The sequence below is a fragment of the Habropoda laboriosa genome, unplaced genomic scaffold, assembly GCF_001263275.1.
Source record: "Habropoda laboriosa isolate 0110345459 unplaced genomic scaffold, ASM126327v1 scaffold544, whole genome shotgun sequence".
NCBI lineage: Eukaryota > Metazoa > Arthropoda > Insecta > Hymenoptera > Apidae > Habropoda > Habropoda laboriosa.
In genome coordinates, this window is record NW_017100645.1 from 56,186 (window position 1) to 66,754 (window position 10,569).

Genomic DNA, 10,569 nt, shown 5'->3' on the forward strand with positions numbered 1-10,569 from the left:
ATCTAAATATGAAAGAACAATTGTTCCTGAACAAATGAGCCGGTTTTGTGTTACCAGTTTCCGGATGATCACCACCGTACATCAGGTCAATAATCGTGTTACAAAATAGCATGTCAACGTTGCGACGTAGCGTCAATTACACACCGACGAGGAAATTTGAATTTCGTTGCAAGAATGATAGCACGGTCGAATTTCTGATCGAACGATCAGAAAACGATTTAATCCGGCACAATGTGTATCAGGATGAAAACCTGGTCGTTGAACGTATCGGGAACTGAAACGCACGGCCGGTGAAACCGCGTAGAAACTCTTCGTACCAGACGCACTCGAAACTTCAGCGCAGGAAAACAAGGATGATTTGTGACAGATAACTGTGAGGGGACGTAAAGCAAATCCAGCTACGTGTTCTCCAAGGGCGCGCCGCGAGATAATTGCGAACTGTCTAAGCGAGCTGCCTCTACAGTCTCTTTATAAATGCCAACGTATCTGCCACGCGGCCTGCTTTTCAAGCGGCGAAACAGCGCTGGTAGCGCGCAGGCTCGACCGGTTTCAACCTTAGGAGGAACAGAGTGCTACCGATTTTCTCGTGGCGGAGAACGCGTTGAACCTGGGTGCGACCTTCGGGTCTCTTTTGACCCATCGCGTTTTCGCTTTTTGAAGAATTTTTCCACTTGTCGATAAGAATGTAACGAAATTGTTAATGATACGCTTGTTTGTGTTTCCTGAATAAGATTGCTGTAATAAAAATTGTTGCACGTGAGATCTTCGGGACAGAAAAGACCCAAATTTTTGTCTTTGGGTCAAAAGAGACCCAAAGAATTTTTTTCTTCTGGTCAGAAAAGGAGTCAAAGAATTTCTCTCTTTGAGTCAAAAAGGAGCCAAAGAATTTTTCTCTCGAGTCAAAAGAGAGCCAAAGAATTTTTCTCTTTGAGTCAAAAAGGAGCCAAAGAATTTTTCTCTCGAGTCAAAAGAGAGCCAAAGAATTTTTCTCTTTGAGTCAAAAAGGAGCCAAAGAATTTCTCTTTTTGAGTCAGAAAGGAGCCAAAGAATTTTTCTCTTCGAGTCAAAAAGGAGCCAAAGAATTTCTCTTTCTGGGTCAAAAGAGACCCAAAGAATTTTTCTCTCTGGGTCAAAAGAGACCCAAAGAATTCTGTCTCTGAGTCTTTCTTCACTCAAAATGCAAACCACCCTTCGATTTAACGTTGAAAATTTTGTACAGCCTTAAACAAGGTCTTTGGATCATTTTTGCCCCAAGTTTTAAAGAAATTCGAAAAGGGGCCTCCTTTTTCCCCCCAAGTCTTAAAAAATGCGAAATACTCACGTGAAAGCAACCACAAACAATTATGCAAGTAAGCACCGGTAATTTCCAAGAGTAGATTTATTCAATATTGCAGTTGCACCGTGAATTTGCAACATTTGCCTATACATATTTCTTTCATTCTATTTCAAGCGGATAAAGGAGTAAAAATGTACTGTCATCTCGCCAACGAAGTGACGCATCAATGATCTCATTCGCTTGTTACGCGCGTACCAAATGACTCTGCAACAATGTATCTCGACAGATTATCACAGTATAACCTCGTCAAACAGAGATACTTTTTCCATTAAAAAACACAAAACAAAAATTGTGTCTATTAATAATCAAGCATACGATAACTAATCACTCACCTAAATCTTTTTCTTGCTCTCGCGAAAAATTTCATTCCCGTGCAATTGTTTATTATTGTTTCACGATTTCATCTCGAAACATTGACGTACTTGCACGTTTAGGGTCTCGTTATTTCTACCCAGAGGAATATCGAAATTCCATTCTTGGATACAATCACGTTTTTAAGACAAATCAAATCGGTTAATCGAGATGAAAGTGGCGAGGTCTTCCATTCAGCCTTGAGCAGAAACTCCAAGGTCCCAGGAATAAGGATCATTATTCTCGGCATTGTTGTGCCTCGTAAATAACGCGAAACTGGAGCGTCGAACGCTGAACAGATTCAAGGGGCTTTTATGGACTTGGTTGAACGTGAATTAACGAGAATCTTCATACTACAAATGTCCGGTTGTAGTGGAAGTATCGTTATATTTTTCGGATACTCGAAGATTCGATAATTCTGAATTGCATCTTGGTGAAAAAATGGAGAATACGAGATAAAGAAACATCAAAAAATATTTAAACAATTTCATTTTGAAATTTAATTAATGCAGGTCTAAAATATTTAAATTTAATTTTTTGGAAGTGACGTGGTGCAAATGATTACTCGCCAAGTGGGTAACGAAAATGTATTTATTTAAACGTAATGCTTAAACTAATTTCAAATGTAAACTATGTGATGCGCGTGCAGAGAAGGTCTACGACAAAAGGCCTCGTGCCTTTTTCGGGGCACCCTTAAGTAGCCCCTTTTCCCTGGAAAAGTCCCAGGAAGTGGGGGTGCAATACTCTTGTCCTCGAGGACGAAGAAACTCGGAGATGTTTGGAAAAACATCTCTCGATTCTTCGCCTCGAGGGCCAAGAGTCGCCAGGCCTAAGTGCGTGGCCCACCCGTGGCAGTCGCCACAATTTTAATAAATTAAGATTAAATTTCGAATAGTACGAATAAATGAAATATTATTTAAAAAAACAAGAAATCTCTAAAATTCCTCCTTAATCTTTCTCCAGCCTATCTTTTCAGCTGCTGAATTCAATTTTAATAAAAAAGGAAAGATTAAATTTGGAATAATACGAGTAAACGAAAAATTATTTAAAAAAAAGACATGTAAAAATTCTTCCTCGATCCTTTTCCGAGCTTTTATTTTTAGCTACAGTTAAAACGTGACAGGACATTTCCCATTCAAGTGACTCACCTGTCACCAGGTGAAAATGTACCTCGGCCAATTTCACAAATTAACAGATACTTCATAATGAAATTCCAACGAGAAAAGGCGATGTTGATCTACATACGTAGGCTGATGTTAACGAGTGCTGTTTCGTAAGTTAATTAACATAAAGTTGCTACGCAGATTGCTCAGCAATACCTGCAAGCGTGACTGAATGAACGGTGACTAAGCTAAAATGGGGAAAGGTAACTTGAATGCAAGAAAACTAGTAAGTCATTCATTTTACACGCACGCTGCCGGCTAAAAGTTTCAGACTGCGAGCTAAGCAAAAATTTTTCAGAAGAAACATAGGAATTTGAGAAACTTTGGAGAATTTTTTACTACCTGAACTTACTAAAAGGATTCTGCCAATTTAATTGCAAATTCATAATTTCGTAGCAGATTCAATATCGTGTCTCAAGCAATAAATAATTGTCACAAACTTTTGTTAAATTACTTAATGTGTCGCGTAGCATTTTATAATAAATTATGATACGAGAATTATTGGTATTTCCGACTTCCAATGCTTTCTGTTAATGTTTATTCTAACTATACACGTATTAATAACACCTAATAAGGGACCATTTAAAAATAAGAATTACCTACCTTCGTAAAATTAACAAAAAGAAATTCAACACGTTTATTTTATCAGAAACCATGTAAACGACAGAATTTTACAATTTTTTACGACGAATTCACCTGCATAACTGTATTTGTTTTAATAATATATTAAAAATGATGATTTCTGCTTTAATTCTTTATGCAAATGCAAATAAGTGAGAATTTTTTAATTTTTATAATTTAAAAGAAAGAATTGTGCTTGAGATTTATTTATAAGCTTGCTCCACGCGAGATCATTTATCTTCAAACAAACGACAAAAGAACAGCCGAGTGAAAATTATTCCAAGCGTTTAATAAATTAAATCTAACATTTCTCACATTTTAAAAAGAAATACTACTTTCAACGAAAACTGATGGTCATTTAAACGAATATTATTTCCATAAAACTTCTAATCTTTATCTGACTTGCACGTTGACCTTTTTAATCTATGTAAATATGTTAATACAAGCAATTGTCTTTAGAAAAAGGACATGTTGTGACTTGAACAACAATTTAAGTAAAATTGTACAAAAAATTACAACAAGCCATATTTCCTTCATCTGTTGATTGTAAAACACGGTCGACGATGAATAACCACGTTTTCCCTGGTTCTCCAATCTTTCAGGATCTATGTTAGGAAAGTCTGGTAAACAGTTTTATCAATAAGCTGGCCTCGAACTTATCGCTATTGATGCGTGCCGCCATTTTTTAGATAAAAATACATTAAAGCCATTTAGATTGTGTCTGCTTACACTTTTTGTATGAATATTAAAAGATACAGATATATGTGTTTAGTCGTAAAATAGAATAAACCTAAGAGAATCCTGTAGCCAAGAGGAAGCTCGCGGTCGCGACTGTTGCCCGCCAAATTAATCTTGGGTAACTAGTTCAAAATATACTTTGCTCGAACGTTAGCAAAACGTAGAGTGCAGAACCTTTTTCGAATCTGTCGCTCGATCGCCGAATTTTTCTAGAGTCCGCCGTGACTCCCCCGCCAAGTGCAAGAAGGCACGCTGATTGGTTTCTCACGTACGCACCGTCACGGACGATTGACGACTTTGTTTCAAAGACTCGAATTGTACCTAAACGGCTGGAGAGAGTATCTTGTTCACACGAGAGAATCTTTCTCCTCGAACGGTTGGAGATCTAATGGTGTTCGCTCGATGGAACCTTTTTCGAATCTGTCGCTCGATCCCCGAATTTTTCTCGAGTCCGCCGTGACTCCGCCGCCTAGTGCAAGAAGGCACGCTGATTGGTTTCTCACGTACGCACAAATTACCAATCAACGTGCCCCTCGAGTGTCACCCACCCTTCCGTTGCGCCCTTAGCGCGCTTTTCCTTGGAAGGAGCGGGTGCGTGGCATCTTCGCTGTCCTTCGGTGACGCGCCGGAAATTCCCGCCAGGTCAACCCTCGGCCGAATGTGCCGTTATACGCGCGTGTGGATTGACCCTGTTCTGTAAGAAATTACTTATTTTTTCGCGGAGCTACGAAGCGTCTTTGTTCTCAAAAATAACCTTCTCGTGCGAGCGTGCCATAAACCCGGTCAACGAAGACCCCACGCGTTCCGTACCTGCGCGACGGAACAGTGGTCACGTCGCAGGCAAGTAAAGGTGTCCTTTTTCGCGTTGCGTGCGACACTCGGCCACTAGGACTCGAGAGGCCGCAAATCCTGGAGTCTCCAAGAGTTCAAGGGACAAGTGCGCCTCGATATTTCGTGGCTGGGCCCACTACACGCGAGAAACTCTCGACTTCGCGGAGACCCCACAGGATTCCCAAACATTCCGTCGTCGAACACCTCTTCGGTCGTTGTGCAACCCTTCCCTAAAACAGCCCGTTTAGGGCGCAACGGGAAGGGAGTGTCGATGCATCGGAGAAAAACTGATTGGTGGAAAATCGTTTTGGAAATCGCCAATCAGGGTGATTCGGCGAGGAACGCAGCCTTCGTGGAGACGGACCACGAAGGCTTGCGACAGTTCAACACAGAAGGCCACAAGGCGCAGTACAAAATAGAAGTCTCAACAAGAGACAGCAGCAAATAGTAGTCTCACCAAGAGACCAGTAACGAATTCAAATTATAGAAAATAGTGTGACCAGTCCTTGGTGACCAAGGTGAATCGACGTGAATTTTGTTTGAAACCCTTTCGCACGTCAACAAGCCGTCGGGAGAAGTTTGCATCTAAACAATATGTGTATACAGATTGGACTAAAAATCAATTGCCAAGATATTTGTACTGTCTTTCAAATGGAAAAAGGTTTAATGAAAAAATGTTTTAAATAAAAATTTACTGCCATCTAATGAGAAATGACAATAGAAGGAATTTTACTAATATTTTACATTTCATACTGTTACAATACATAAACAGATCTAATAAAAAGTAATACAATTTTCGTCACAACTTGTTAGGATAAAACGACAGAAATTTATATGTAATATTTCAGGAGTTACAAGAAAGAAGATACCTTGCTAATATTTTACATTTGATATTATTACAATACATAAACAGATCTAGCAAAAAGTAATACAATTTTTGTCACAACTTGTTACAATAATATGACAGAAATTAACTGTTACAAAAATGTGAAAATAAACATATACATCACTCTTTAAAAATAACTATATTTCTCATAAAAAATGCAGGAAAATATATTCTGCAAGGCTTTTCGTAGGCTAACATTTCCTTCATTGGGTAATAATGAATTCCTGCATGACACACTTCTTCAAATATCAAAATAATAAATCGTCGAAAGGCCTTGCACAGTAGTTCTACATACGATTACCACGCATTGCTAATTTTCTACTTACCATAGGGAGATAGTAACAAAGTACGAAACTTTCAGGCAAAATGGATCGTCGTGATAATTAATTTTGCAGAAGAATTTCCATAGTAAACATTATTTTCAAATTTGTTACTCACGTTTCAACGAATATTTGAAAAATAATACAATTAAAAAAATCCGATAATACTCTGTAATACTTAATAACATTTTTCCGTAATGCATAATAATACTAACACGTTCCACGCTATACTGGTTTCTCTTAACTCACGAGTCGCGATAGTAATCAAAAGGAGAAACGTAAATTGGTCGAACAAAGATATTTTCTCCGTTGAAGAGATCAAAGAGCCAGGAGGTCAGATCTATCGGTATTATTCCCTCGTTGAATGTCTCAATGCATCTTTCTTACTCGGACATAAAGTTCAAGAAAACGCGAACTACTCACGGAAAGCAGAACGTGTTAACGAAGATTTCGTATTTGCAACTAGCAACCGAGTTTCATCTATTCCCTGTACACTGTAGAACTTCGTTTTAAACAATTCTGGGAGTGGTTAGACTTTAGTTTTACCTGCCTTTATCTTTACTTCAAGTTATTCTGTGCGTGTAACGAAGGAAATTTTGCAGTTTTATTGTTTCAAAATGAAATAAAATGCATATTATTTTCTGTTATATATATATATGAAAAAAAATGTTTCATCCAATTCTAACTTTCTGCGCTCTGGGTTTTGTAAAATATCTACGAAATTTGGAATTAACGAGGGTTTCTTATGAACGAGCAATACATTTGATACGAGGGCCACTGTTTGCCTTTATTTCAGTATTTTACCGTAATTCTAGTTATCAAGTATTGAGTTTCACTATAATATTAATGTACCAAAAAATGGTTTATTAACCTTTGCAATTTACAATTCATCGTTGTACAATATCCAAAGGCAAAAATTCGAGTCAGACTCTGCATAGGACCGTAAAGGGTTAAAATACCCAAATTCTTGGAAATTGAATAATACCTGAAAAGCAAAATTCGAATCAGACTCAACTTAAGACCGCAAAGCGTTAAAATACTGAAATCCTTAAAAATTGATCGATCAATTAAACACTGATTGGTCAAAATCACTGATCCGGAAAATGAACACAGGTGCTTAAAGGAGTGATCACCCAGACGCACACTATTATCAGTACGTCTCCTGATAAAGCCAGCTGCAATGCTGGCGAAACGTCGGAATGTAAATTCTCTTGGACGCGGCTTACACCCGCGAAGCCTCAAATAATTCCACTCGTATAAATCCGGGCCGTGGAAATCTCAAAACCCGAGTCAAATTCGACATAGGACCGCAAAGGGTTGAAATCCTCAAATTCTTGAAAATTGAATAATGTTAAGGATACTTAAGTTAGACCAGGTTTACGATACGGACGCGACTCTGCTATTTTTGAGATTAAGGTTTGAATACGCGTTTAATGTTTTCGTTCGTTAATTATTCCTTATTGTCAGGAGGGCTCGAAACCTCTCATAAAAGCGGAGAATTTCGAGTTTTCTTCGTGCATCTCAATAGCAATTGACGTATCATAAACCCGCGCGAGCCCAGGCACCCAGTTACCCTGGGTTTTCCCCATAGGCCCAGGTGACGCGTACTTCACGCAAAACACCCCCTCCTTGAGGGTGAGTGGTTGGTGTTGGGCGGTGACCAAGGCCCGAACGTGAGTGGGAGTCTTGGCCTCGCACCCAAAACTTACCTTCATCAAGGGACCCAAATGCGACCAAGGAAGGGGAAATGCGAGGGCTGACCGGGACAACGCGCCAAAGAGACAACCAGAACACAAAAAAGGTTAAGAGCAAAAAGTTCAGGCGATCACACAGTCGCTACATTTTCAATCGATAATATCCAAATAATATCCAAAGATAGAAATTCGAGTCAGACTCGACTTAGGACCGCAGAGGGCTGAAACACGAAAATTCTTAAAAATTGAACAATATCTGACGGCAAAAATTCGAGTCAAACTGGTCACAGGGCCGCCAAGGGTCAAAATACCCAAATACCCAAGTTCCACGAAATTTCATTACCGAGTAACAATTTCAGGATTCCCCGTAACGCGACAAACGGTCCAGCCGGTTTTTCCAGAAAACAGTTCGATACAGAACAGAGAGAGAGCGGCGCGACGCGTCGTTGTGTACGCAGCGACCAGGCGAATCGATCACGTTGTTGTAAACGGGCCGACCCACTTTTCCCTCGTTAGCCGGTCGATTCTTGCGATGCATGCACCGTGGAAATGTAGAGATCCAAGGAAACCGCAAATCCTTCGATTTAACGTCGTCGTGCGCGTTCACGCCACCGGAAACGTAGCTCTAATCATTTGCGGTTTACAGGCGGCGCGGCGCGCGGGCGGCGAACGCGGTACGCTCTTTTGGGAGACGGGGATTAATTACGGATAGTGCGGCTGGATTGAATTCACCCATGAAAACCGAGTCGAGCGGAAGATTCGCTCTGGAAAGATTCGTGAGCTTCCTATCTGACGTTTCGAGGATGTCGCGACAGACGTAATCGCGACAAATTGAATAATGTCACCGTCGCCCCTTGCCCACCGTTTAAACGACCGATCGTAGTGTATGCGACGAGTAGAATTTCTGGGACGCTCCGGACCTGGCTTGCCAGTCGATATTCGAAAGCCTCGGAAGTGATGGAAGTATCGAGAGGAAGTTTCCGAGGGTTGAAAGCAGGTTTGGGTAAAATTTTGGGAAAGAAATAGTTGAAATACTGTTTCGATTTGGAATAATTGACAGTTCCGCGTTTAGAGCATTTTGGGCATTGGGCATGCAAATGAAAATCTGGGTCTTTTTTATGGAAACAAGAGTAAGGATGATGTTTGTCGGAAAAGGAGAACACAATTTTTGAAGGTGTGCTAATTTATATTATTTTAGTGCGAGATTGCAAAAAGGCTTATCGTGTCACCGAAATATGGAAAAATGGTGCTGCACGAAAATGACATTCGTGTTGCAGTAAAAGTATTAGGTGTAGAAGTGAATTCCTTACGACTGGATTCGTATAATTCATTGAAAGCCACAGAGTTTCGAGAAAGCTGCGAGAAAAATGGCGAAAGGTGATCGACGATAAAGGAAATTATTAGTGCTGGAATAGACTGTTGAAAAATTTAACAAAAGGTTAACGTCGTTGTAAAGTTCATAAAGGGATAACAAGCAGATCACTAAAAATGATAAGGAAACACCGTGAAATTGTACGTTTTAGTTCAGAAGAGAATATGTGAAACGTTAAATGATCGAAAAATACAGGTAGAATGGGTACATCGCGTAAAGAAAACAGCGGAGTGAATAAAGCAAACAGACGAAAAATGAAAAAGAATTATTATCGTTCTCTGCAAAAAGAAGGAAGAAAGAAGAATTAATTCTAAAATATACAGGAACGGTGGAAACGTGTAATTTTCACCGATGAAAGAAAATAAAATATTTTTTTCAGATAGCAGAGGTATCGCCTGGCGAAAAATTAACGAGCAGCTGGAATGAAAAGATGTGAAAAATCCAGGGTAAAGCCTGTCGCGGGAAATGTAACAGGAAACAGGAAGTATAATATAAAAGTACAGAAGGAAGTATACTGTCACAGGAGGGGGGACTTAAGACAGTTTCAAATTTTACGAGGATTACAACTCGATACAGAGATCGCGAAATGATACGAGTAATAATAATCCTAATTGTGTAAAAGTATGAAAGGAAGTATAACTTAAGATAGCTATTAATTTCGTGAGTAATAATAATCCTGATCCTAATCAAAAATCGTCACGTCGACTTTTAGAATGGTCGAATTTTAATTGCACAGAAAAATCTGTGGGATGAATTGAAAGAGTTATGGTTAGTCATCGTTAGTTCAGATAATCAAGGTTTTATTCGATAACAAGAAGTCGGCCTTGTTAGTATGCTGTTTCTTGGTTCGGTCTGATCGTGACTTGGCGAAGCTGAGAACTGAAAGAAACGTGAGTCAGAAAAATGTGTATCCTTTGGAGAGGTAGTGTGCTGAATTCTCGTTGATTCACGTGCAAATTAGCGTGTCAGTAATGAACAGACTGAGGATTTTTAAGCAAATTCGTATTTTTGTGAGTGAAATTGAAAATGTAGGAGATATGTTTATGGAATGTAGGGGGTTATTACTATTAAATATGGAATGGGCAATTATTACTACTAAATATAGAATAGGCAATTATTACTATTAAGTATAGAACGGGCAATTATTCTTATTAAATATAGAATGGGCAATTATTATTAGTAAATATGGAATAGGCAAATATTATTATTAAATATATTATAGAATGGGCAATTATTATTAAATATAGAATGGACAAT

General features: G+C 39.1%; 1 protein-coding gene across 1 annotated transcript in view; it reads right to left on the minus strand.

Moving 5' to 3' along the window:
* The window catches only part of LOC108576814 (glutathione S-transferase 1-like), a 39,129-nt gene that overhangs the window by 5,609 nt on the left and 22,951 nt on the right, over positions 1-10,569 (minus strand). Inside the window, exon 7 of the mRNA XM_017939874.1 lies at positions 265-274. Within this exon, the coding sequence (XP_017795363.1) occupies positions 265-274 (10 nt within the window). The remainder of the gene's footprint in view (positions 1-264; positions 275-10,569) is intronic.